At 45.1% G+C, this 27,903-nt stretch overlaps 2 protein-coding genes across 2 annotated transcripts; one reads left to right on the top strand and one right to left on the bottom strand.

Annotated features, from left to right (window-relative positions):
- Positions 1-2,180: 2,180 nt before the first annotated feature.
- RPL35A (ribosomal protein L35a) lies at positions 2,181-5,820 on the bottom strand. The gene is made up of 5 exons (XM_084212441.1): positions 5,766-5,820; positions 5,393-5,435; positions 4,056-4,208; positions 3,067-3,211; positions 2,181-2,247 (listed from the first exon to the last, which is right to left on the bottom strand). The coding sequence occupies exons 2-5, from the start codon at positions 5,401-5,403 to the stop codon at positions 2,224-2,226; spliced, it is 333 nt and encodes a 110-aa protein (XP_084068567.1). The 5' UTR covers positions 5,404-5,435; positions 5,766-5,820; the 3' UTR covers positions 2,181-2,223.
- Positions 5,821-6,054: 234 nt separating this feature from the next.
- DRC9 (dynein regulatory complex subunit 9) lies at positions 6,055-27,181 on the top strand (the record flags this gene model as incomplete). Its single annotated transcript, XM_084212450.1, has 10 exons — positions 6,055-6,077; positions 9,929-10,076; positions 13,502-13,716; positions 14,779-14,907; positions 16,784-16,865; positions 22,826-22,987; positions 23,594-23,668; positions 25,128-25,259; positions 26,466-26,567; positions 27,044-27,181. The coding sequence occupies 10 exons, from the start codon at positions 6,055-6,057 to the stop codon at positions 27,179-27,181; spliced, it is 1,206 nt and encodes a 401-aa protein (XP_084068576.1).
- Between the last annotated feature and the right edge of the window lie 722 nt (positions 27,182-27,903).

The raw sequence follows: 27,903 nt of genomic DNA, 5'->3' as shown, positions 1-27,903 counted from the left end.
TGCCTGCAAGGTCCAGCTTGTCTTCCCACTTGTATCCGAATCCAGTCAACAAGCACCACTTCTGTCTACACTGTCCCTTAGGTTCTGCCCTGCGCTTGTTTTTGTATCCCTCATCCCTATGTCTAGCTGTGTTACCCAGTTACCTTCATGGCAGTTCAAGGCTTCTCTCAGTGCCCTACAGGCAGCTCTCTTTGCCTCCAGCACACCTCCAGGCTGGCCTGGGCTGTAAATTGCAGTCTCTACAGTCAGTTGCAAGGCCCCATCCAGCACACACTGCATTCTTCTCAGCGCTTTCACTGCCTGGTCCAGCTGCTCCTGGGAGTCAGGACGGATCATCACAAGCACCAGCACATGCGGCAGGCAGGGGAGGAGGCTCCTCACATCCCGGACAGCTTCCTCCAGGTGATCCCACTGCATGAGCCTTTTCAACACACTGGCTTGCCATAGCATAAAAATCAGATGTGGGGGAACCAGGTCTTCCTCTTCCTTTCCCTCATTCTCTGCCTGCTGTGGTTTGTGCTTGATGTCCCCTGTGCCACAAAGGTCCCGGGTAAAATCCACCAGCAATGAGGGAGCTCTTGACTCAGCATGGTCCACCTCCATCACACCCACCCGTCCGTTCCGGCTCCCCAGCATGTCCAGTAGGTTGAGGAAATCCCATGTAGTTCTGTCCACGAAGGAGGCTGACTCCTTTGATGCCATAGCTTCCTCTCACACGTCAGTTTACTGTGCTGCTGGGGAAAGGAGTGGAAGTAGCAAAAGCAATTGCACAGCACAGGCTCAAAACAGGCAACACCTGCTGCTCTGAGCAGCCAGCACTGGGTTGGGGTGGGACCAAATGAATGTGAAAACAGCAGTTTTGATAAAAAGACTGACAAATTGCAGCCATGTGCTTTTTGGGGTTGGACCTCCCAGAAAAAGGCTTTGTACCTTGTCAGTCAGGTGACAGGGGAAAGAGAAGGGATGATTATGTATTTTTGGGCATCTTGTTTCAAATTCAGGACTTACTACCTTCTCATTAGCAAAACCCAACTATACGAGTGACCACAGGCCTACAAACCTGTTACAGTTCACTTTGCTCATTAAATTTCCGCCTCCTTCCTCTGTAATGCCTAAAGCTGGAAATCCCATCCATCTTTCTTTGAATCCAACATGTCCAACCTACTGGTAGTTGTGGAAGACTAAAAGCCCTACCTGGCCCAATATCTCATAAGCTGCAGTTTCTCTACACACGTTGAAAAAAGGCAGCTTTCCATGGCAAAGGCTCTCCTGCTGTAAAGGATAGCACTGACAGCAGGCTTAGGTCTTCAAATCCAGCAAAAGAATTTCTATACCAGAGCTGAGTAGTTTGGTCGCATTTTTTAATTCCAATTAACAGTAACGTTTCAATTTACCCAACAATATATTCTGCACACACAACTACTCAGCCTCTTTCAGAACGAAGAGGATTAGCTGTGAAATGCCAGCCCACTGCAGGAGACTTGCAAAGCCAACAGCTCAGAGGGCTCCATGACACACACACTGGCAGCAGAGCCAGGCAAGGAGAAGGAAGCTCTCATGCCCTGGGAAGGAGGGACTGCACTGGAGTGGGCTCAAGGTGTGGTTGAACCAACAGACTCACCTACCTGACCGACTAGGATGCATGGAAAATGATGGAACTACTTGGTGTATGTGGAACTGCTCTCACAGGGTATCCACAGGTCATTTTGGGACTGTGACATCAGCAGCAACCATGACAACCTGCACCCAACCTCAAACCTCCCTTTGAACTACCCAGTATTTTGGGAGGATTTTCAGAGATAAGAAACTGAGCCTTGCACTTCTTGACTGTAAATTCATTTTTCCCCACCTTACTGTTCAGCAAAACTAAAAACTATGGAAGTGCAGAAGATGCTCACTGCCCTACATGACACGCTGGGATAAGGCTGGCCAAGAAAACACTCAGGCACCACAGAGCCATGCAATGCAAATGTGTTTAAATTATTTACACAAAGCAGACATACATGCTGCCTAGGTACACATGGGCTCATTATCAGGGATTCCACCAGAACTACTACTGTGAGATATGAAAGAGGCTTTGCACCTGCCAGGATTTAGTGTCTCCGTTCGTGCCGTCAACTTGGATACACTACTGAGAAAGAGATCTTTTAAAATTGGTGGAGGCAATAAAACCAGAAATATACAAAAGTTAAACAGATTCTCCATTTTATTTTGAATAAAAATTTAGATCCTAGATGGATACAGCATCTGTAAAACACAAAACCAGACAATCACATTAGAAATCTTGTAATCAAACACGAGTTTTGCAGTTACAATCTACATCATAAATCTCTTCAACTGCTATTAAAGCAATCCCCAATTTATACAGAAGAGTGTGAGAATGACTTGTAGGAGCACTGCACTGGTGGCACAGACTCCACGGCAGCCAGCCCTCCTGTGCACCAACAAGAGTTCCCATGGCTCTGGATTTCAGGAATTACCTGTGCTGCTCCTACTGTGCTTTTTCTAAGGCACAGCAGTAAGACAGGAAGGACTGCACCCCTCTTGTACTCCTTTTGACAACATCACTATGAAAATGTTACATCACAACTCTGGGTGAGAGACCTAAAAGGACAGTCCCACTGAAGCCCTGTGGCTAAAACGCTAACAGCAGTGGGAACAGATGGGAGGGGCCATGACAGGACAGCACTGCCCCCAGTTAAAACATTTGGGAGGTAAGAGAAAAATCAAACAGGTAGAGGAGTAGAAGGGTGCAAAAATATACAGAACAGATTAGTGGAAAAGAAATCAAGGCAGCTTTAGAAAGGAGCTGGGTCCTGGGATTTGAAGAGCCTTTCCAGACAACCTGAGCAAGCACACAAACCCCTGACATAGAGACAAACCCTCTCAGTACAGGAAGCCAGGAAAAAGCCTCTCTAGGCTCCAAAACAGTCACTGAGCCATACTGAACACCCAACAGCAACAGAACAAGACCAGAATTCAAATGCTCCCTCATACTATGTGGAATTAAAAAGGCACCCCAAAAACTGCCAATAAATATCTTGCTGCTAAACCACCTCCACTTACCACCCGGATTCTGTGTCCAATGGCCTTGGCAGGAAGGTTGGAGCGGAACTTGGCACGCACCATGCCACTGTTCCCATGGGCGCGCGTCACCTTCCCCCAGATCACGCGTGTCCTGTTGGGTTTGCCTCCGGGGGTTACCGTGTTGCTGGGGAAAAGGAGGCAAAGAACAGCTCAGTAGGACAGTCACAGCTCTACTGTCACCAGCAGTGACAATGCGGCTTCTCAACGGCATCTCAATAATTTAAGCTCCCTAGCCATCTTTAACTAGAGCAACATCCACTTTTATTTACTTGTGAAATTTTCCCGGCCTGGGATTTTCACTGTACCTTTCAAAGGTGTAATTACAGCTTGTAATTTATCAGAAATTTCACCAGACAACTATTAACAGCTTACAAAGCTAAAAAATTTGGAAAACACTTTTGCTAATATGATGAAACGTAAAAATCAACAATATGAAATTGCCAACACCTTATTTCTCCAGACACACTGAAGGCAGGATAAGAATAGACCATTGGGATAGATGGCAGAAATTGCCTTAAATGAAGAGCCACGTACCATGCTGGAAATGATGGTGGTCAAGTTACCAGTTTGATCAGTTTTATTCAAGGTAATTCTGACAGCACTCAAGAAAAAAAGGAAGTGGAAGTAATAAGCAGCTGTTCCCAAGGTGTCGTGTCTACCAATGGCAGCAGAGCAGAAGTAACAGACGTTGCTCAGACATGGGCACACAAAAATCAGACTACAAATTCATCCAGGCTTCACAAAATCACTTTACTGTTTAAGTAACTCAAGAGTTTAAAGTATTTAACACAAATTTACTCACTTCAATTTACTCCATCAATCCACCTTCAATTTTTGTCAAGCTTAGGCAAAACTTGTTTCTCACCCCACTTGCTCTCTAACGTATCATGCAACATCATTATCTCCTAACACTTACAAAGCCAATACAGGAATTGGCTAATTCAGCACAAGTATAAAACATTACTTACTTTTTAGCTTTGTACACATAGGCACACCTCTTGCCCAGGTAGAAGTCTGTCTCCTGACGGGCATAAACACCTTCAATTTTCAGAAGGGCCGTGTGCTCCCGCTGGTTTCGGAGGCCACGTTTGTAGCCAGCAAAAATGGCCTTGCACCACAGCCTAAAGACATGGAAAACATCTGCAAATTATAACTCACTCCAAAGTAACAAAAATAAAAACAAATCACAGGCTGGTTCAGCAGAAACTAATTCCACACCAGTAGAAATTAGCAGAGGAAACAGCCAACTTACAAATCACTACAAATACTTATGTTCAATGAACAGAGGAAAGCTGAGTATGTGGAACATGAAGTATTTGTGAAAACATTCCATATTCTGCTTGTGATAAACTCCTGGCACTGCAGTACTGGCTTCATACTAAGTTTCAAGTGCTTCAGCATTAGCAGATATTGTTTCCAAATGTCTACTAACTCTGATGAGTAAACATTACTTTTTTTCTACACACCACAGAAAGTCTCCTGTGTTGCAGTAACTGCTATACAAGGCATGAGCTGCCCCTGATGTGTAGCTTTAAAGGAGTGAACAGCCAGAGCAACAGCCTGACATCCACTGGACACAGACACTGCACAAACTCCCCAGCAATTCTTCGGGCACTGCCCACATAAAGTCATTGTAAGACTTGTCCCACACACCAAGACAGCACATCTGGCCCAGGGGCATCCAGCACCTGCCCCGGGATACAGCAGGATCCAGCTGAGATACCCGGTTCTACCTGCCACAGTGTAACAGGACATAAACACCACAGACAATAAAGCTGTGATTGACAGAACCATCGAATGGTTTGGGCTGGCAGGAACACCTCACACTACATCAGGTTGCTCAGAGCCCCATCCAGCTCTGCCTTGAACACTTCCAGGGATGGGGCAGCCACAGCTTCTCCAGGCAACTCCAGAGTATTCACATTTAATCCCTTCACTTACAAACTTAATCCCTACATCCTTAAGAAAATTCGGTGGCACAATAGAAAATTTACTCATGGGAAAAACACGTTGCTCCCTTTACTCAAGGAAAGTCTATGCCAAAGCTCCACTGTACACTGGAGATTAAGAAACCCATGAATTTCACACTGATATTTTCTGACAGGCCAGGTAGAGCGCAGCACATCGTAAGAGCAACTACAACCAGCTCAAGAGACTTCAGAACAGAGACACACAACTGTGGGCGTTTAACAGGGCCCAGCAGGACACTGGGCAGAGGAACACCGCTCAATGCCTACTGCTTCAACAAACTTCCAAGACCGTTTCAACAGCACCAAGCCGAGAGCCACCTCGGGCACTCACTCACCTCCCGGTCATGGTGTCCTCCTGCAGACCCGATCCCGGCAGGCCTGGAAACGACACACAGCCATGAGCCTCGGGCCGGCATCTCCACCCGGCCCGGCGAGGGGGACCCCGAACACCCGGGGGCTGCCCGGGAGCCACCCAGAGCTCCGGGAGCTTCCGCTCCCCCCCAGAGCAGCCGCCTCAGCTCCGCTCCAGCCGAAGGCCCCAACCCGCGACTGGGACCATCCGCCGTACATCGGCGCCATCCCTCCTTGTCTCCGCCCCGGATCGCGCCATCCGCCGCGCCCCGGGAGCCCCGGGCCCGCCGCCGGCCCCACAGCGGGGGCAGCACCCCCCAGCCCCGCTCCCGGCCCCGCGGCCCCGCTCCGCCTCACCCGCAGCGCCCCAAGATGGCGGCGAAAGAGAGCCGCGCCGCGCTGCCTGCCGGGAAATACGCCACCAGGACCCGAGCGGGCGTCCCGATCGCTGCCGGAGTGAGCAGCGCCGAGTTGAGGAAGGTGCCGCCCGTGCCGTGTCCCCTGTCCTGTGTCCCGTGTCCCGTGTCCTGTGCACGCGTGCCCCGGGGGCGATCCCCGCAAGAGCGATCTCGGGAGGGGCGGCCCCACCCCGCTGCGCAGGCACCCGCCGGGCAGCCCCGCGAGGTCCCCGAGCGTGGTGGTTGCCATGGAGACGGGCGGCGCATCCCGGTGAGGGCGGGAGCGGCCGGGATCGGGACCGGGACCGGGAGCGGGGGAAATGAGGGCAGATCCCGGTGAGAGGTTGAGGGCAGTGCGAGCCACTCTGGGCAGGGCGAATGAAAACGGGCCGCGGCGGTGGAACGAGCCGAGGGGCCCGAAGAGAGGCAGCGCGGGGGAAGAGAGCAGCTCTTGGTGTTCGGGGTGGGCTCCGGGCCCTGCTCGTCGTCCGAAGTTCTCACCCTGAGTCAGTGTATCATCTCGACATTTATTTTACTTCTGATATCGCCTTGGAGGCAGAAAACATATTTCGACACTGAAATCCCTGTAACCAAGTCTCACATTCCTTTATTTTCCTAAATAAGGTCTGGAAGCATGTACTTACCCATTTGCTCACGTCAGGGTTATTCACTCCCAATTTCTGTCACTTCCCTCACACTGCCAGAAATTCAGGTGCATTTTCAGAGCGCTTGAAGTGATTTAGGGGAAGGAAGGTGAAGGGAAGGGAAACCTTGAGGAACCTTGATGGTCCCTTCCCTTTCCCTTTCCCTTTCCCTTTCCCTTTCCCTTTCCCTTTCCCTTTCCCTTTCCCTTTCCCTTTCCCTTTCCCTTTCCTTCCCATCCCTTTCTTTCCCTTCCCCTTCCTCTCTCCATTCCTCCCCCTTCCTTGCCCTTTCTCCCCCTGCCCCCTTATTTTTTTTAATGAACCTTGCTGTCCTAACATTTCTAGCAGGAATCAGAGCTGTGTAAGGTAAGGCCACACCTATTTTGCTTTTCAAGAGACCTTTCTTTGGTAAAAATGAAGTTGTGATTTCTGGCTCAGCTGCTGCTCCTGTGAATATTCAGAACCTCTCTCTGCCAATCATTTGCCACACAGACCTAAAGGAGATGTGACACTCTCAGCTATACATTTTATCACTGGAATTCACTGGAGTCTTTTCACTGCAAGGAATGCTGCACAAAATGCTGCTCTTGAATCCATTTTCCTTTATCAGGCAGCAGGGTGGGAGAAGTGAACATCCAGGACTCTCACACAGCAGAGGGAGTTGCAATCCCCAAAGGAGCAGGAGGCCAGACCTTTTATACAGTTGCTTTAGAAATTATTACTTGATATGTTTTTTCTTTCCCTTTATATCAGCAGGGAAAGAATGTCATCCAAAACTCATGGGGGAATAATTTTTTTTTAAATTATTATTAATAAAGTTTAATGAGGGAGTTCAGCAAACACAGCAGTGCAGGGTGGTCCAAGGGGCACTGAGCTGACACTAAAATCCAGAGCAAGCAGCTGATATCTTAGTGTTTGCTAATTCACAGACAGTGGTTTCCTTCTCAAGTCCAACTTAACATAAGCCCAGATCCTACTGGCTTTGGCACATGGATCTGCTGTGCAAGGATGGGGATGTAAGAGAAGATACACGGGAGGAGCAAAGCAGCAAAGGGCCTTCAGAGAAACATTCCAGCTGCCAGCTGTCTTGAAACAAATTAATATCCTGAATTAATTCTCTCCTGGTCAGAAGCTGCTAATGGAAAAGAGGAAAAGCTGTTGCATCCTCCTTTGTTTCCAAATAAGTCCCTTTTTCCTATGAGAGCTGCATGTGTTATTTTTTCTTCCAAAAATGCTGCTGTAATCATCTGTCACAGCTATCTCCCAACACATCTTTTTTCACCATATTTTTAGCATTATGACTTCACATGTAATAGATTATTCTTAGGTTGTTTAGACTCAAAATATGGATCATGGATTTCTGAAAAAGATAAAAATGAGCAAAACATTGAAAAATATTTTATTAGTGCCTGTTGACTAAAGACACTGCCTGACTTTCTTGATGTAAAAATACTGCATCTCCACTTCTATAATTGATTCCAAGCTTGACTAGAAAAGTGATGGGTATACTGTATTATACAGATCATTTACCATTTTTTTTGTTAATGCTTTTATCAGATTCCTATCTCAAGTTGTTACATTTTTTAATAATTAAGATAAAAGAGAGAAAAAAATCTCAGAAGCAAAGGGATGAAATCACTTCCTTCTTTGTCCTAGGTGACCATCAAAAGCCCTGCTCAGAGGAATTAGATGTAAGTGGTTACAAACAATACAAGTATAGTGAACACATTGATAATATTCAGAATCATTACTTTGCTGTTTTCTTTTCCTGCCATGATTTTAACAATCTTATTGAAATAAATCAGGATGCCCTACCATTACCTTGGCTGAAAGGCTTCATCCATTCAGGAGTTAGAAACCTTTTCACAATTGCCTGGCTTAGGGGAATTTACTCTCCCTTGACCCAGAGGGGTTTTGTTCTTTAACTTAAATTCCTGTGTCTCTCCCTGGTACCTGCCCTTCCTATGGATTTACTGAGAGCAATCCCAGTCCCTGCCCTGTGCACACTTTCTAACCTCATCCCCAGGGAGAGCCATGTCCTCTTCCAGCACAGTTCAACACGTGTTGCATTAAACAATTTCCTGCAATATACAGGGATGTCAGGAAATAAATGTGTGAAATCTGAGTTTGTTTTGAGTTTGAATCTTTTGTTTGTTTTACCGATTCTGTACCAACAGACATCAAATAAACCTGCCCTGAAAAGTGGCTCTTCTTTTCTGACAAGTGAAATTAACTTCATGGTCCACCTGTAAATTACATATTTTCTTTAAAAAAACAACAAAAAAGGAGGAGGGCAAATGATAACTGCTACAGAAATGTTATAGCAAGTATGAATCTTTTTAAACACTTGCTTATGAAATATGACTGATTTCCAGTGATGCAGAGCAAAGCTGCATGCAAACCTCTAATTTTCCTAGGCTATGGCCATGTCCTGTGCTAACAGGGACTGCCTGATGTGTTTCCTTGGCATGCTTACAGGTTTGGCTGTAATATTTTGCAGGCTTAGGATACGTTTATGCAAGGGTTTTACAGATGGCACAAATCCAGTCGTAGGTAGAGCAGCCAAATTAAGATTTTGTTGATACTTCCATTGCAATGACACTCAGGATCTCAGCCATCGCAGACTGCAGTTGTGCTACATGTTGTACAAGAAATACCTGGTTTGTATGTACAGGCTTTGGAGGGATTGTCCAATGGCATATCAAAACATTACCATTCTCAGAGAATTTTCCCATTGTTGTGCAGGTGCTTTCTTAGGTATTTTTGGATTAATAGTGAATTTTCACTTTTCCTTAGATATGCTTTCACAATATTCCATCTGTAGGCAAGGCAAAGGGGTGCATAAGTGTATGTCAGAGCAGTTTCATGTTTGAATTGCAAGTTAAAATAAAATAATACAGAAAGTTAAAGATTGTTTACTCAGTCAGATATTGGTTCTTGTTTAACTTTCAGCATCTTAAGATGTTAACAGTTCCTACTGAGAGGGGACTGGGATCATAAAAGTGTGAAGGCCACACAGTAATATTGAGGAATGATTGGAGCATGAAGGTTCACCCTTGAGACTTTATAGGCCATAGATTTATTTTTCTTTTAAAAAGGCACCTTCCTTCTGTCCTTTCCCAAAGTCACTATGAACCACTGCTCCCCCCTGAACTGAATACTGAGGCACCTCACCCAGTTTGTGCCCTCCATACCCATTCCCTTCTCAGCTTGTCTACCCAGATCTGCTGTAGGAGGGACCAGGACCTCTTTGTTTTGTGAAAGCTAAACATTCCTACTGTCCCTGAATGTAGCCATTAGCAGAGCACAGCTCCTCTTATAAACAATGTATGGAAGGTTATAAACAAAGCCAAGGAAGTATATGTAAGGCTGCAAATAATGCTATTTCGGGTCTACCTTTAGTTTAAACTACAGTTACTGACATTACTAACACCACAGCATTTTTCTGATTGGTATCTTTTGTCTTTGTTCCTTCTAGCAAGAACACAGAGACTAAACAAATGGAAAAAATCACTCATCTGGAAGCTCTGATGTTTAGTGCTGTGCTGGAGAGCTGTGTGGATCAACTTACAATTCTTGGATTTATCATGCCAGTTCCACATAAGGACAAGACAGACATCAACCATGTATGTGCCACTGCTTAAAAAGACGTATATTTTTTTCTTTGTCTTGGTTTTATATCTTTTACCAGCATTTTTAAAAAATTAACTCAAATATATTTTCTGTGATTCTATGACTCTTGGGTGAAGAAACACAATAAAAGTGACCTAATTTAAATATTTATATTGCAGCATCACTGAGAAGTCTTGGTCAAGAATTTGTGCAAAGGACTCTTCTGATCCAAGATGAGATTCCTAAGATTATAATTTTAAAATCTCAGTGGTTAGACAATAAGCAAAGAATTGGGGAAAAGGAAGCAAAACATATGTAGGTTCTTTGTGGATACAGAGCTATTTTAAAAGCAGAAATGTATAGGTTATTTCAAAGTACTCAAAGACAGGTTAATTCTATTCCTCTCCAAGTCCATGCCAAAGATCCTTTTGTTCCCACAATGTATTAAGAAAGATGCACTTCAAAATATATTAGTAACTACCCTATCTCAGCAATCATTAATTATTAGTTGATTTCTAATAGGTGTCATAGCTAAGCTGATTGGGCAGAGATATGGAAAACAGAGAATTCCTAATGCTCAGGCAGGAGTTTGTTGCTGTGGAGGAAGGTGTTGTGGATATTTTTTGTAGCTGTTGGACACAGGAATCAGGATGGGACCATTCTGAGGGGTAAATGGCTCTAAGTACTGTGGTCTATAAGTGACACAGCAGGCTCTTTCCAGTTCTAGCAGGTTTGAAACCTTTTTAAGATGAACTCAAGAAAAAAGTTCACAACCAGGATGGAAATACAAACCGGGATCTGAGTTTTGACATCTAATGATGTTCACTGTGTCTAATGTACCACTTAAAAATGCCAGAGGAAATTAAATCAAAATTTTCTATGTGCTTCCTTTCCATATTACCTTTTCAAAAAACCCATGGCAAAGCCGCAGCAGCAACTGGAGTTACAGTGAATTTCAGGGCGGGAACGATGCTGAGACTGTGCCATAGAGGGCACTGCTCTCCTGAAAGACTCCTGGGAGCCGGTCTCAGCTGCTCCCAGAGGATGCTTCTCCCTCTCTTATGTGCCAGCAGCAAAACACACAGAAAGAGCATATCTCTGGGACAGCGGGAGTTGTCCTCTTCAGACGCACAGACTCAGGTTGCTAGACCTACTAAAGGAACAAGTAAATTACAGAGAAAACACCTTTGCTTTTCTCTTCAATCACAGATGCTCATTTTCACCAAGTCACATCTTGGAACACAACTTTCTCACAGGTTAGAAACCCTACTTGTGTTCTTAAAGATTTCAAAACAATTTGAGGAGGAAACAATTTAGAAACAAGAAAATAGCTTAGGGAAGCTACTTGCTAACTTTGGTGCTCTGTAATTTGCTACTCCTCCCTGTTTCTCAGATTACATTTTGCTGTTTTCATTGTATTTGTACAAGACCTGTATTTGCAAAGTACCCTGGAGTTCTGTGAGGCAGACAAATCAATGGCATCTTCAAAGACTGAGATCTGAATTTCAGTTGATGACATTTTTGAGAGGATTAATCACAGTGTTGGCCAGCACCTCACTGATTTTCCAGATTGGATGCTCTTGCACATTGCTTCACACAGTGCATGCCCCAGAGAGAGGCAGCCTTTCTATTTGCTGAATTTTGGGCAACAGACAAGCACTTAGGAGATTACACAGATGGTAACACATGCAGTTTACAAACTTCTTGCTTTTACATATTATTAGTGTTGATTATTAGTGTGTAAGTATCTACTGTTTACAGACAACTCAGTTATTGCCTGTCTTGAACTTTCCCAGACATTAAAAAACATCTATCAGAACATTCATAAAATCTACATGATATTAAAGCAGTTTGTTTGCAAAATTAGTTCTTTCTGAAGTACAGTTGTCACCAACCAGCTATGTAAGCCCTTTTTTTTTACTAATTAACAATGCAATTTTCATTGGACAGTGTATGTTTTGTATGTGATTCATTTAATGTAAATTTAACAGTGCAAAAATTAAGCACATAGTCACTGAGTCTCCTCCTCTAGTCACTGATGAGTCATGCACTGCCAGAGCCTGATCCATCCCAACCCAGAGCTGTCCAAAACACTCAGGATGAAGCAGTCCCTTGCAGTGCCCTCACAGACTGCAGCAGCACCTCCGACCTCTGACAGAGCCTCGCTTGACTTGCCTGACAAGTAGCTTTTTGGAAGTACTCCTGGCATCCACAGCTGCTGCCCTGACCACTTGTTTTCTCTGCTCTGCTGGCACAAATGTGTGTGTGGTTGTGGAAGGATCTGGACTGAGAACTAGTGCTGCTAAAAATAACTTCTTTTTTTCCTTTTTGCTGGAAAATGTTTCATCACAGTGAGTTCTCTGTCTGCTTCCCCAAGCAGCCAGGGTGGGGAGCAGGCAGCTGCAGACAGGGATGGGGCTGGCAGAGACTGTGTTAGCTGCAGTCAGCAGTGCTGTTAGGAAGTGTTCAGCCACAGAAATGCTGGTAGGCAAGCAAGAAGATGTTCTCTTTTAATGTGCATACACCTGCATTTTATCCATGACACATAAAGCAGAGAATTTCCTAGAAGCAAGAGCTTAGCTGATTTTATAGTGTCCTTTTGCATTTTTGGGGGCTTTTCCTTTTTTAATGAATTTGTACTCAATCACAAGATACCTTTCCATGAAGGAGAGAGATGCCAATATTTTGAATTTATCCTTTGAATTCATGTTATATTTCCTCTGATGTTACTCTCTCAAAAAACCTGCTAAGCAGATAGCAGACAGAAAGTCTATTGCAATTATTTCCACACAGCTCTAGTTATAACAATTGTATTGTAGGGAAAGGTTGTGGTGACAGGCAGTGGGAAATGTCTAAGATGGAGAGAAGAAGGAGGAGAACTGACTAAGTCTTCCAGTTTGTAAAAACTGCTGCAAAAAAGGAGGGAACAACTTGTTCTCTGTGTCTAGAGACCAGGACAACAAGCCAGGAGTTCAAATACTGTTGAGTAGAAAAAACTTGCTTATGGTAAAGAAAATTGTGAGGTGCTGGCATTGACAGGAGGGTGTGTAGTCTCCACTGCTGGCAACCATTAAGAACATGTCAGATTAAGAACAGTCTGAACCATCATCTCTTGGAGAGGATGAATTCACCTTTTTAGGCCTTTTCTAGTCCTGTCATTTTAGGACTTCTGAGCCCATAAACTTCAATCAGCTACACTGTGTGCTCAAAAGGAACCAACATAAATGTTTCTGATCTTCCACTCTTTGCAAAATGTAACATGCACTATCAGCTGTTCTCAGTATAGCTTCATTCTAGTTAATTACTAATTTTCCTTCCTATCACATAATGTTGCAGAAGGTTTAGTTCTGCTTTGCAATGTGCAAGCAGGTTTCTCTTATTCCCTTTTCCCTCTTCCCTTATTTTCTTATTTCCCTTATCCCCTTTCATTCCCATCCAGCAAACAAAAGAAATTATCCAGGAGGAGCTGGGTATTAACTTCCTAGAGGTTATGTCAGGAAAGCAAGAGAGTGGGCAAACAGTCCTGGAAAACACCGAACAAGAGCAGCAGCAGGGGAAAAGTGAAGATCAAAAAAGCACCCAGCATTCTTCCAAAGCGCCCAAGGAACACATCACTCGGGCTCTAGAGAAGCTCAAAAAAATTTATGCTGACAGGTGAGTGAAGAACCTATGAGGGATGCTCAGAGCTGTAAAGTTCTCAGTCTCTGTCTTGAAAGCAAAAATACAAATTTCTTGCTCTCTTATTGCCAGAGTACATCAGTCTCTGTCTGAAAGGAGTTCCTGTAGGGATAGGAGTGGTATCCTTCCTAGACCATTTAGTTCCAGCCTTTGCTTGCTTCTGGGTGCTACCTAATGACCAGCAGTTTATTTTGAATGGAGCTGTAAAACACCACCCTGTTGATAATGGTTGCTTGAGTAGAAATCATGCCAGGCACTAATCAGTGCTCATGTTCTGGTACCTGGAGTCAGGTTCCTTTAGCTGATCCCACATGCAAAGGGAGATCTGAGCCTTGTTTTTGAACTCAGTCATTCTGCAGGGCACACAGAGCTTCTATGGCAGTTATAGCCATAATAGAAAAGGTAATCTATATAAAGATTAAAGATTTCCTTTCTTTTTTAAAACAAACTTTATTCCTGCACCTAAACCAGTGCCCTGATTTGCAGAAATACCAGCAGCCTTTGGTTTGAAAGAGATTATGGAGCTGAATGCATTTTTTTGCATTCTGGCTTCTGTCATTTAATGTCATAAATTCAACAATGAGTTTAAGGAAGATTCTAACATAAATGAGGACAATGCAGCTAAACTGTAAATGCCACATGCATCATGACATTCAATAAACTGGACAAGCCCACGAATTGCATGGCCAGGTCTCATTTTCCAAGATTCACCTGTCATCACTACTGCAGGCCAGCAGCCTTTTTAATGGCAACAGTCTGGCACAGCATGGATGTTTGTGTCTCTTTGCAATTTCCCAGAGTAGCATACTGGGCAGCATTTTAAATTATAAACTTCAAGCAGCTCCTAACACTGAGTTTTCCAGATGTACAATAAGTAGATACTGTAGGAGAAGCACTCCTGGGTTTGATGGGACACAAGACCAGAAAAGGGATCTTCTATTTCCCTACATTTTCCTGCAAACAGTAATGGATAAAAGTGCCAAACACTGTACTACCAGCACCTGTAAAGTATTGTTGTGTTCCTATTCTTCCTGGCAGGCAGTATGCAAGTGATGTAATCACAGTCACTAGTAAAAAGATGGAGGAATTGGGAACATTTAGTTGCCTAACAGATGCTAATGAGAGAGAGAAGGCAAGAAAGGGCAAGTTTTATGATGTCCTCATCAGGTCAGTGTTGTGTTCAGTTCTTCCCTGTTTAAATGCTGAAAGCCATTCCCACTGAGTACATACTGAAAAGGAAATAAAACCCTATAAAACTAAAATACAGAGGGGATACCTTTTAAAACTTGATTTATTCTGTTTGCTTTGCAAACTGCGAGTTTTTCCCTTTGGAAAGAAACAGTGGATGGGTCTGATACTGATCTGAGCTAGGAATTGCCTGAGCTTTGACCACGGTGGACACCAGTGCCTCATTTCAATTAAAACATAATATCATTTAGGAGCTCCTTGATCTTTAACTTCTGTCCCCAGTGAAAGCCAGAGCAGCAGAGAATCTGTTCAAATCAGGGCCAGCAACATATGGCCTTTAGGTTGTCTGATGCCCAGGAGAATCTGCTCTGATCCATATGCTAATAGGCTCCCTTTTCCCAGCAGCAGTGACGGGTTAGCACAGATGGTGACTGAGGTGTCTTATTTAAGGCTAATCCACCAGCCACTGCTCTGTGATTCTCTTCTGCCCCAAATCTTCCAGGGTACACATTTGTTATAATCTCAGCTCAAATTGGTGATTTCTGAGCTCAAACTTTTGAGCTCTAGAGGTTTGTTTTGTTTTTTTTTTAGCATGCAAACCTCTGATTCAACCCAAAACTGTCAGACAACTATTTCAACACTTTAAAGCTACCTCAGTGTAGCAGCTCGGGCCCATCACTGAGGGTGCACAGCAAAGCTGCTCTCAGTCATGATTTGTCAGGAGTCCAACCTACTGGAACTGCTCTTGTGGTGACTCAGGGATCTGCCTCCAGGGAAAAGCCCCAGCTTCAGTGCAATGTGTGACTTCAAGCATGAAACCCAACTCTTCCACTTCCACTGCCTAAAACCAAGGGATTTATTGTTTATCCATGGAAGGGACAGAAAGCAAGAATGAGATTAGCGATTGGCTGTGGAGTAACTATCCAATACTGACAGGTAGAAAAGAGCAGACAAATTATAATCAGAAGGGACATAATCCTTTTTATCCCCTTCTGTCAATCATATCTAGCCATGTTGTACTATACATTCTTTTCATGGAATGAACTTGATCTGTCTTTCAAGATAATAAATACTTGCCTTGTTTTGTGTAAATACACTGTTCTGAAAGCCACCTGCAGTGAGATGATGGGAGACTCCTCATCAGGAGCTTTTGTTCATCAGTCACCCAGATAAGGACTCTGAAAATGAAATGCATGTGTGATTGTAAGGTTGGAATAGGATACAAAGTTTTAGGGACCAACTGTAGTATTTAGTGGTTTTAAAACTAATCATAAGCATAAAATCTAAGAGAGCACTCTGAGTGAAATAAGATAATAATACCTAGAATATTTACTGCATCTGTTTTGTTTTAGACAGATGAATACTTCTCTAGCTTTTGGTCTTCGCTCAGGTCCCTTCATGGATCTCAGAACCTGGGGCAGTGCTCTTTGGAAGATTTTAGGTCTGATATGAAAGAAACAACATTCTCTTATACATAATAACAAAATGTGGCACTCTCTGCTGCTCAGGCTTGCTTCTGCATAGAATCTCAGGCATTTTTGCCTAAATGTAGAAACTGTGACTCAATGACAGGCATCTTCCATCTCTGCTATAATAATTGCATCATCCTCAAATCCATTCCAGGCCTTCAATAAGTGCATCCCCTGGTTTTTTGGCATGTTCTTCCTTTTGTTCCCATCTCCTTTGCTCAGTCTGTGCACCTCTTCTTTCAGGATTTACTGACCAAGTTGGTAGTTTTGGTGAGAAGTCTTTGTTTATCTTACCACAATGTATCAGGAGACAGGAAGTTCTCCTTCTAGGTAAACAGCTCTTGTCTTTTTTGATATATTGAAGTGATTGTATTTTCCCACCTCAGGGAGGAAAAAGGAAAGAAGGACATAAAGGCACTCCAGAAACAGCTGCAAGAAGTCAAGAAACAAACTGGTCAAGACCTTCAGGTGAGAGCATTTAGCACTGGGCATCTTGCCAGGGGGAAGCCTGTTAGGAAGCTGCCTAGCACTCAGGGAGGCTATGGCCATACACAATGAGCCACCACTTAGGAGTACAGAAGCAGAATAATTACAAAAAAGATTTGTATATGCAATAAGCCTACTAATGACTTCAAGAGCAGTGTCTGATGGTTTTCAAATGGGAGTTCAAAATGCTCATTATTGTGAGAGACCGTGGTCAAATTAGAATGTCCCAAAAACTGCTGGGAGTGACAAGGCACAGATACTGCAATCAGTAAGAAAGAGATTATCTGCAGATAACAGTATCTAAGGTCCTGTCATACTCAGTCATGACAGATCATTTGGCACAGAAGGAAGTGTGCCAAAGGGAGTGAGAAAGACACCTATCACTGGGGCAGGCCATTTTTCTACCTACATTTTCAGCTGGGGAAAGTGTCATTCTATTAATCTATTTTTCTAGGCTTCCAGACATCAGAAAGTCCCTAACATGCCTACACAAGGGCAGATCAATGTTATTGCACATATGCTGTCAACTTAATCTTTCTGGAAAGCTTCAGCCCTTCTGTCTGCATCATGCAAAGGGTGTGTGCATGCAGAGTAAATATGGGGCATTCTGGAAATATAAAACTTGCTATACAAGTGCAGATCAATTGAATAGCTTATCACTGGTCACTTTGATGCTCACTAGACAGCTCAGACTAGATGCTCATTCAACATGGAAATGTAGCATGGCCCTGCTGAGGCAGATGTGCGATAGCAAACAAGCAGGAGGCAAGCTGGGGCAGAGCTGTACAGGGGCTGGGGGAAGGAACAAGAATCTGACACTTGGTTCAGTAGTCAGCAAGAGGGCAGCAAGGGCATCTGAGGAAAGAATTGGTGTCACTGAGTTTTGCCAGAATATAGTTGACTACAGAGAGGAATTTTAAGCTCCAGACATGCTGGTGAAGTTTGGTTTGTAGAACACAAAGGTTTTGTGTTGGCAGCCTGGATGCATACACAGTAGAAAGTTTAATTGTAAATACAGGGGGAACCTATTTGCTTCTCACACTGTGCCTTCTCAGTCAGACTCTGATGGCTCCTGGGAAGTTCCTGCTCTCCCACTCCCAGACTGGTGGATTTTATGAGATAGTTCTCCGTCTCTGTAGTGCTCTACAAACCTCACCATGTCTGTGCACACACTATGCCTACCCAGTCCTGGTTTAATGCCTTCCCAGGGGCTGTAATCATCCTGTCTTGTACCAGCAGCAATGCCCTGGCACTCCACAGTCAGGGGGCCACTTCTCTGTGTCCTGCCCTGCACCTCTCCTACCTCCTGCAGTCATAAAAATGTGTGTAGCTCCCATGCTGAGAGGGTGGGTCTTCTTTTTGTCCTTTCAGTGCTAATTCTTGGGTTTTGCCTCATTTAGTGGGATTTGCACTTATCTGGGATTTTTTTTTTTAATATTTCAAGCTTAAAAGTCCTTTTCTGAGCTTCCTTATAGTTTCAGCTTTGATAAATCAAAGACAAGACTGCTTTAAAGTTCTGCTTTCCTCCTGTGCCAAAAATAATGGTGTCTCACTGTGTCTCTCAAGGGAGAATAATTTATATTTGCTTCATATGGGATTTTCCCATAGGCAGTTTTACAGACACTTGCATGATTTGTCACCTTGCCAACTAATTAAAAATAAAAATACAGCTTCACTGACTTTGGAGTACTTTGAACAGCAATAATAATGCACAGACCTGTAGACAAAACCTACATGGCTGAGAAAACAAAAGTGAGCAAATCTAATCCTGGAACAAGAAAAACACAGCCTTTGTCTCACTCATGTTGCTGTGAATTTGTATTTTCAGCCTTTCTACCTCTTAATAAGATGCTAATTAATAGTGTATTAGCCTGCTAAGCTCATTTTTCTGTCTAATGGAACACAAATCAAATGCTAAATGTTCTTTATTTTGTTTTCTCTTGGAAAGCACTGATGTCTCTAAAGGAGCTGAAATGGTACATCTGGTTTTGCTCTTACCTCTCTGTGCAGGAGCAGCACTGGTAGCTCAGGTTTGGCTGCAGGGGGTCTCTTTGCTGCTGCAGTGTTCATTTCCTAGTTTCTGTAAAAATACTTTCTCTGGTTTCCTAGACAAGTAACAGCAGCCTGTGCAACTTTTGAAACATATCAATATCATATAGGATTATGCAGCCTAAGATAAAAATTTAGGAATATAAAATTTAGCACTCCTGCATTGTTCTTCACCCAAAGACTTTTTATGTCCTGTAGGTTTTGTGGTGTACTCATGTCATACATGTGTGCAGGTAGTGGTATCATTTTATAACAAGCAGTAATGTTACAGCTACTAAACAGAAAGCCAAGCCACTGCACCACAGTACCAGTGAAAACAGATCTGTAACTTTAATTCTTTGTCAGTTCTCATAACACACCCAGACCCACTGTATCAGTGCATCACTCAGTCATGCTTTTAGTAGTAAGATTAAAACCCATAGTGTTACTTCCCTTTTCCTCTCCCAGGAGGACAAATGCATCAACTGAGTGTTCTGTGGAATGTTTTAAACACATACACATACCCACTGGTGCATGTTTCTACTGGAGATATGCACAGGATGATTACAGCAGAAGGCACAAGTTTTGTGATGGTCCTGAGCTTCACTGCTGGCAGAGCCCCAGGGAGCACTGCAGGACCTGGAGCTGGTGCACTAGATCCAAAGCTGGCTCCAGAAGGGCAGGGTTTTCCACAGGAGTGCTGGCTGCTGCCAGCAGGTCTGCTCCCTCTGCCAGCAAAGTGCCCCTCCAGGGGCTTTCCTGCAGCTGCTGGCATTGGTGCTGAGCTGGCCAAGGGCTGCAGAAGCATTCTGTCCATGCCAGGTGACAGCCAGCCCTGCTGTCCCTTGGGCACAGACATTCCCTGAGGGTGTTCTGGAGCTGGGACAGTGATGCAGGCAAAGCCCTGTTGAAGTGCCTACAGGGCTGCCTGCTGTGGTTTCAGGGGAGCCAGCCCAGCCTGCAGCAGGTGAGTGGATCCAAGCACATCTCCAGCCCTGCAAGCTGCGATGCCACAGCTGCCAGCAGCCTTGAGCTCTGAGCACTCAGTGTGGGAGCAAGGCAGAGCAGGGCCTCTGTCAGCACAGAGCACAGCACTCCTTCCCCTGCCAAATGGGCAGCATTAGACTGCTGGAGAATTCCTCAGACTGTTTACTCCTGTGGGCTATTTTTGTAACCAGCTGTATTTTATGACTGTAAACACTAATTGCTGTGGAAGAGCTTGGTGGCACTTACAAGAGAGATAAATCAAAGTAAATGAAAACACAGGAGTGTGGATAAGGTTTCCAGCTAAGTGCAGCTGCTTTTGCAGCCAAATAGCAGCTGTGGGGATGACTCCAGTGGCACCAGGTGACAGCAGACAGGCCCCTGAGCTGGTGTCTGTGAGCTGAGAGATCAGAGAAAATCAGCTTGTTTACCTGCTTGTGAAGCAGACTGGCTCCTGACAATTATTTCCTGGGTTTTGATCTTGGTCTCTGCCAGTTTTCTGATAGTTTTGGACACGAGGGACGATTTGGTTTGGCAGATTCAACGCTGAAGTCATCCCAAATAAGCAGCCCAGAGATTTACTACATCAGCTATGAAAGCATTCCGTGTCCTGGTGTGGACCTTTGCTATGATAAACCAGAATGAATAAATATTAACTCATTTTCCCAGTTATTGTCCCTGAAGTTCAGGGAACAGTACATTCTGCAGATGGTACCCACAGCCAGTGGGCATTTACTGCTGCATTTACTGCCTTCAGCTAAATCCCAAATGTGCCCTGGCTCTGCAGGTCCTGCAGCAGGAGCTGCCCTCACGCCTGCAGCTGGCATTCCTTGGCCAGGCAGATGCTGCTGAAAACCACCAGTGGGTTTTGCATTTCACTTCCTGTCTGCTTTGGATTGTGTAACCAAGCCCCCAGACTCCCCACCTCTAACCAGTATGTTTTACAACACTGCAGACCAAATCCAAACCACAGACACGCCATTCACCAGAGAAAACAACAGAGCAGATGGGCCCCCATCCCGCCTGAGGCCTGGGGCACGAGAATCAAAAGCACCTTTTTCTTTAATAAAATGTGAAATGAAAAAGAAAATAACCTGGTGAGAAGTTCATGCTCTGCCCCAGCTCTCGGAGTACTTCGTAACCTAGGCTGAACCCTTATTTTCTGGCAAGTTTGCAGATCTTGAGCAGATAGCAGTAACACCCTGACATCAGCAGTGCTTGACTTCCCTGAGCCTCAGCGCCACAAAAGGTGTGGGTTTGCTTTTTTTTAATTAGCATCTCCTCAGTCTCTCTGCTGGTTCTTCCGTTTAGACATGATTCCACTATGATCCAGGAAGACAATCTCAAAATAGAGTGGTACGCTCACATCCCCTGTCTAGTGACCAGGAACACAACTCCTCCCAATGGCCACCAAAATTCCATGCCAGGGAAAATAAAGGCCATGACCAGAAACCTTAATGAGGCACAAACAGCTCATGTCTGTAACTATCTGCAGTCATATGATGCAATGGCCATAAAAATAGTATCTGGTGCTTGAAATGCTCAAAACCATGTGAACATCTTTGAACCCACAAAACAGCATCAGCCAAGGCCCCAATTATCCTGAGCCTCATAAATGTACTCTACTCTTCCTATGTATGACAAGGGGTGCAGAAGGAAGTACTTTCCTTTTAACTGGTCCAAACTCTTCTTATAAGGAGACCTTTTCCAAATGAGTCATGCTGCAAGGGCTTTCAAACACAGCACTATTGAGCTGGCTTCTTCCTGTGGCATTTTTCCATATTTACACAGCTAAGGAATGTGAGGTGCTTCAGAGACAAGATATGTGGGCTTCAAAAATGTCAGCACTTTGGTATTTCATGTTCAGCTGATGAATATCAAACCCACCACAGCATGGCAGGGAAGCAAAGAGAAAGGCTGTAATGGAGCAGTTGAGTGCACTCACATTGATCTTGCATAATTACACAGGAAGCTTTGATGACCTTTTTAACTCTATAGAAAAGTCTTCATTTTACAGGCATTTGTCCTAAGTTCCAACCTCAGGGTAATGAACCTTTATCTGCTATTCAAATAAATTAATTAAAAAGGAGTAAACTAAACAGCAATCCATGATCAAGCAAATGCATTTTGCTTCCTAAGCATGCTCCAAAAGCTGGAAAAACCACTCAGGATTCTGGCCTATGGGAGAACTCTAGGGAACAGAAAACGGAGCTTTCTGCCCCAGGAAAGCTCAGCTCCATTGCAGAGCTAGGCATGGGGAGAGGCTGGGACCTCATAGCCAGCTTTTCCTTGACACTGCTTCCTTGCCCTGGGTGTATGTTTTCATAATGAAGTGGGCACCATCTACCTGGTAAGATTTCAAGAAAGAACTGTTTGAAAATATAAGCAAGTCAGCATTATATCTGCACTTGTTCCTAAGGCTGTGTTCATACAGTTCCTGCATAACTAGAAAAAAAAAAAAAATCCAAGGAACAGAGTATACTTTAGAATAACAAACTTTGGCTTTTGTGGGGCTGAGACATTATCCTCCTCTTACAGATGCTTACTCACTGAGATAGTCTAATGCAAGGTGTTAGTAAAAGTAAAGCCTAACTTTAGGTGGTTAAAATTCTTTGGCTTTTATTCATGTTTATCCTAAGCATGACTGAATCCATTTCTTGATCAGAGAGCAGGCCTGCCTTCTTGTCCCACTCTGTTCCTCAGCCCGCTCTCTCCAGAGGCAATCACTCCTTGCTGGTGGGTTTATTGCTGTCTAGATGGGTAACAGATCAAACTAACCTTTGAAATATTCCTTGAAATGGAGCAACATTCAGGGAAAGTGAAGCCTATAGCTTTGTCTCTTCTGACCTTATCAGGGAGTGGAGAGATTAAGAAAGGTGAGCTGAGCTCAGTCTCCAGGCTTGCTTTTGTGCTGCTTTTGTCTCCACTAGAGCCGAGATAAAGTTATTGATCGCCTCAAAGATAAGCTTCAAGAGACCACGGCCAAAGTGGACACAGAGAGCAACTACATGAAGAAAAACACAGATCTCCAGATCCAACTAACCCAGAAAAAGTGCAGCAGTGCAGAGAATGCCCTGGAGCAGGAAATCCAGGTAAGCCCTTCCCCATGGCCCATACTGGAAGGCATCTCCATCTATTAAGGGAAGAGCCCTCCCTCACTCCCCAGATGCCCTCTCTGTTCTCCATTACAGTCACCAGCACAGCTGTTTGAACTGGATCAGAAACTCATTGGGGTCAGACACCTTTATCTCTTCTGTTGTTTCTCTGTATAATGCTGCAAACAGCAACAACAAGGATGGCACGGCTTTAGGAGACAGGGAATGCTTAAAGCAATGCCATGGCCAGAAGACCAGACCCCAGAAGTATATCCAAAGGGGTGGTTACAAAGGTATTAGCAACCTGAGCTCCCAGCAGATTATACAGATAGAGCTGCTTCTGTGGCCATAAGGTGATCCGGACTAGAAAATTGTTTTGGTTTTGCAAGCATCTTTTTTTTTTTGACTGATGAAGGTCTGATTTAATTGTCCCTTTTTCATGGATGGCCCGGGATCAAGGACTGCCTTGGCTGATTTTTTCAGTGGAAAAAATGTCTATGGACTATACAGAGCTCCAGTACTTCTACTCAACTTTCAGCAGCAGTGTGTGCACACATACACACCAACATTGTCTCACACGTGTTCTGTCTGCTCTGATCACAGAATTTGAAGAGCAAAATTGATGAGGAGATTCAACTTCACACAGAGACTGAAAATTTCCTCATGAAAGAGTATCAGGTATGTGTGACTGTCAACCAATGCTTAAAATAGCAGCCTATAAACACCATATCATTGATTAGTGCCCAAAGGAAAACAGTTACTGCTCCATCAAATGTACCAGGTTCATGACTGCTGCAGTTTGAATGATTACTTGTCCTCAAATCTTAATTAACCCAGCTCTCCAAGGCTTGGGATTTGCTACATACAGATATATTTCCTTAAAATTAGGGTTCATGTAGTGAATTACATTGTTCATTCAGGTGTTATGGATTTTTCCTTTCTCAGATAGTTGTATTTGGCTAATTGAAATTTTATTTAGACCCTACTTGGCAGTCGCTGGGGCTCCCAACACTCCAGTGAAGAGCCCAAAGTAAGGGCTGCACAGAGGGGAGGGACACCGGGGAGGGAATGACACAAGCTGCCAGTCCAGCCTTATCTGAGGAAGAACTGGGGTCAGATCATTGCTAACCCACAACTATTGTACACATTTTCAGCAGCATGAATGTCCTTGTGGTGTTGATTCAGAGGTTCAGAGCATTCCTATCATTAACAGTGAATAACTTGACAGTGAATAATGCTGCAAAGCCTCTCATAAATGGCATAACAAGAAGAAAACCTGGACTGCTGCAGGGTACCTGAGGTCACTGCCACTACAGAATTTAATAGGAGATAATAGCTTTTAAAAAATGTAATTTGAGTGCAAACCAGTGCTGTATCTTGTGAGCAGTGGAACAGTGTGCTCTGCACCCCAGAGCTTTGGTGAGATCAATGCTCCCAGCGAGGGGACTGCCCCAGCACATGCTGAGCCTGGCTGACCTCCAGCAGCCGGCCCAGCAGCAGCCCCTCAGTGCTCAGACAACAGCTGCTGGCTTTGCAGGGGCCCGCAGACAGGAGGATCACCATGCCCTCCATCCCCCTTGTGAGTCCAGCTGTGATGCTGTAATGAGATTGATGCTTTTCCTCAGATTATTTTTCCATGGAAGCAATCACGGTGGTTGCTATGGAGAAGTTATTGGTGAATAGGAGGAAGTCATCTGGGTGACTGTTTCAGAGACACCTGCCCCATTCATGAACACAAAGCAAAGTTCACAACCTGAAATAGTGTGAAGTGCTGTCCCCTGGGACCTTATTCCTGGTGTGCTGAGCTTAATCCAGAAAGTGGGTAGGGAGTCAGACAGAGGATAAAAGCTCTCCCACTGACAAACTGATCTTTTTCAGCCCCCCTCCTTCTGTATACGCACAACAAATGGCTTCTGGCTGTCACTTGCTTCATCAGAACTGACTGCACAAAATTACTGCCCTGCAGTAATTTATGAGTAGTCTTAGGGGTTTGATGCTTTCAAGATGAGAAGGAAACACTGACCATGCACAATTTACAGGACTCTCACCCCCATCCTGAAAGCAGGCCATGTGATAGTAACAAACCTCTCACCTGTGCCCTCTTTGCACCATGCTGAGCACCACTCTCCCCACGCAGAAGGTGAAAGAGAGGCTGGAGTACTGGATAGAGAAGTATCAAAAAGACACTGCTGCAAAAGATCAAGAACTGGATGATCTTAAAGCATTAAAAACAGAGAACTTGGAAACAATGCAGAGATTTGCCAAGGAGGTAAGACATCAGTATCTCAATGTTCAGCCATGCAAAATTGCATTGGGCTTTTTCCTCCACTCATTTGGCTAAGGAACCAGGACCACAGGAAAAAAAAATCAGTAATTTTGAGGCATAGGCTGTGATTATAGCACTTGGGAAGACAATGGCTGAGATGTCATCTTCTATTTGCCACCTGTGACATTAAGGAGGGATGATGATGATTCCCCTATAGCTATTTTCAAATACCAGCACGTAATGAGAGAGCTACTGACAGCCTTTGTGAGGGGCAGAGGTACTGTCCCATCCCATCAGTATGCCTCACCTTACTTTGCTGTCTGAGTCTGAACAAATCTGCTCCTTCTAGGAAGATCAGGATAAGACAGGCTGAGACTGGAAGCTCATGCCTTCCTGCAGACACACACTCCCAGCTGCACAGAGCCCTGTTATCAGGGAGCTGATTCTAGGTAGAACCATTCCTGCCCCACTGGGTTCTTGGTTAACTGCTGAGCTCTGATCATAGCAGAACAGCAGCACAGAACAGAGAAAAGCACCTAGAAAAATGCATGCTTTCAAACCAGAAGGAATTTACTTGTAAACATTCCTTACCATCCATGGCTTGGAAATGATGGGATGGAGCTGGATGTTTCCCTGCTTGTGGACTCATTTATCACTCTGTACACTGTCATCTCAGTGTTCCAAGTGCATTTGTAGATCATCTGCTGCTTGGCCTGGGGGACCAAGTGTCCTCCCCACCACCAGCTGCTGCCTGGGAAGCCATCAGCCAGCCATTTTACAGCACAGGATCAGGGGGTTAATTACATCCAGGCCGTGAGAGGTTTCACTTTGGCAGCAGCTCCAAGTGCCTGAGGACTGACAGTGGTAATGAGCAACATTTGCCATCTGGATTTAGGAAAGATCAAATAATGGAGGTGGGGAGGAAAGCCCCCACTCACACATTATCCCTGGGCTGCCCTGGGGCTCCCTGGTGCAGAGGGACACCACAACCCATGGGCCTGAGCAGTCCTGGCAGGGCTGTGGGAAGTGTGTAGCAAGGATGAGACCTGTAGGCAGCAGAGGGAAAGAATCCTTGCACCAGGGTCCAGGTGAGCCCTGTCCTGGCAAATGGCTGGGCACAGTGAGCCCTGCAGTGAGCCAGTGAGCTGGCTGTGCAGTTTAGGGGGATGTGTTTGTCATGGCTTTTGCCATCCCTGTGCTTTCCTGCAGTGCCTGACGTTCCAGACAACCATCATCATTGACCGGACAGACAAGGAGACCAAGAGGAAACAAAGAGAGCAGGAAGCCCTGGAGCTGAAGAGTGCTGTGAAGGTAAAGGGGAGAAAAGCTGAGGCAGTGCTGCTCCAGCAGCAGCAGCTGAGAGTTAATAATCTGTGCCACAGGCTTTGTCCAGGTAGAAAACAGCCCAGGAAAGCTGGCTGGTGTGTGGTGGCACAAGCAAAGGACAAAGCCTGTTCCTCTTGCTTGGGCACACTCAGAGCCAGCATCTGGCTGCAGGTTTGGGAAAGGAAAGGGGAGCAGCCAGTCTCCTGCAAATATCACTGCACAGGTGATACAGGGAGGGTCACGGGGTACTGCCCCTGCTTTTCCCTGGCCACCAGCAACAGGTACCCTCAGCCCAGCTATGGATGCCTTTGGCACAACCAGCACAGGCCCAAAGGCTGCTGCATGGGCTGGGGGTTCCCTTCTATGGCTGGGGAGCACAGGAAAGACTTTCCAGGCATTGAGCTGTACCAGGTACCCCAGGAAGTGATTTCCCCTCAGGCCTCTCTCTCCCTCACTTCCAGGTGCAGGCCTGGTGGAAAGGTACAATGGTCCGCAGATTCCTCGGCCCCTACCAGGAGCTTGAGAAGTATTTGAAGGGAAAAGGAGAGAAGGAAACAGGCAAGGAAAAATCTGGAGGAAAGAAGAAAAGAGCTAAGTAAAGAAAGTGGCCACAGATGTGCTCTGGGACTGCTGCTGGGCAGGGCACTGTGGTATGTCTGACAGGACAAAATAAACCATGCAACAGCTCGGGCAATTCTGGAGAACGCAGTTCCTGTAGACACAGTTATGGTGAAGCTGCACTAAAGATCTTAAAGCTGCCCTTGTACAGCCTTGTTTTCCCAGCAGAAAGGGGATTTGCATCAAAGCAGTTAGAAACACTATATCCCCTGTGAAGTGCTTTATGGAAATGAGACAGTGGGAGGTAATCCTGTTACCGGCCCAGTAACTCAGCAGCATGGGATGCTCTGCACCCAGAACCTCCTCTGCTGCCCCCACAGCACTGGCTGTGGCTCTGGGCCAGGTGGGGAGGCCGAGGCAGCCCCAGCTGGGCTCCCTCCCTCCCTCCATGCCTCCAGCGCTGGCATCAGGTCAGCAGGGAGAACATGGGCAAGTCTGCAGTGTAAACACAAGTGCAGTCAGAGCATGCAGGTTTCCATTCCCACAGTCCTGCACAGTGTCAGTGCACAGACAGAATAGCTCCATGTACCTTCTGACCAAGGGGAGGAACAAAGGGAAAAGGCAGCCAGCCATGCTGCCTCCAGGAGCTGGTCTGTCACAGCCGTCCCCACCACCCCACCCAGTGCCACTGCGCAGTGGGACAGGGCTGAAGGCAGGGAGCAGAGCTGCTTTTTAACCCAGCTCCTGACACCACTGTCAGTCC

The sequence above is a fragment of the Fringilla coelebs genome, assembly GCF_963513975.1.
Source record: "Fringilla coelebs genome assembly, chromosome: 10".
NCBI classification, from domain to species: domain Eukaryota; kingdom Metazoa; phylum Chordata; class Aves; order Passeriformes; family Fringillidae; genus Fringilla; species Fringilla coelebs.
The sequence above is the reverse complement of the archived record's forward strand: the minus strand, read 5'-3'. Positions and strand labels throughout refer to the sequence as shown.

Coding starts and splice junctions, on each gene's coding strand:
- RPL35A (XM_084212441.1), bottom strand. Junction 3,212..4,055: donor TATGTGTACAAAGCTAAAAA/GTAAGTAATGTT, acceptor CCTTTTCCCCAG/CAACACGGTAACCCCCGGAG. Junction 2,248..3,066: donor TTGGACACAGAATCCGGGTG/GTAAGTGGAGGT, acceptor TGTGTTTTACAG/ATGCTGTATCCATCTAGGAT.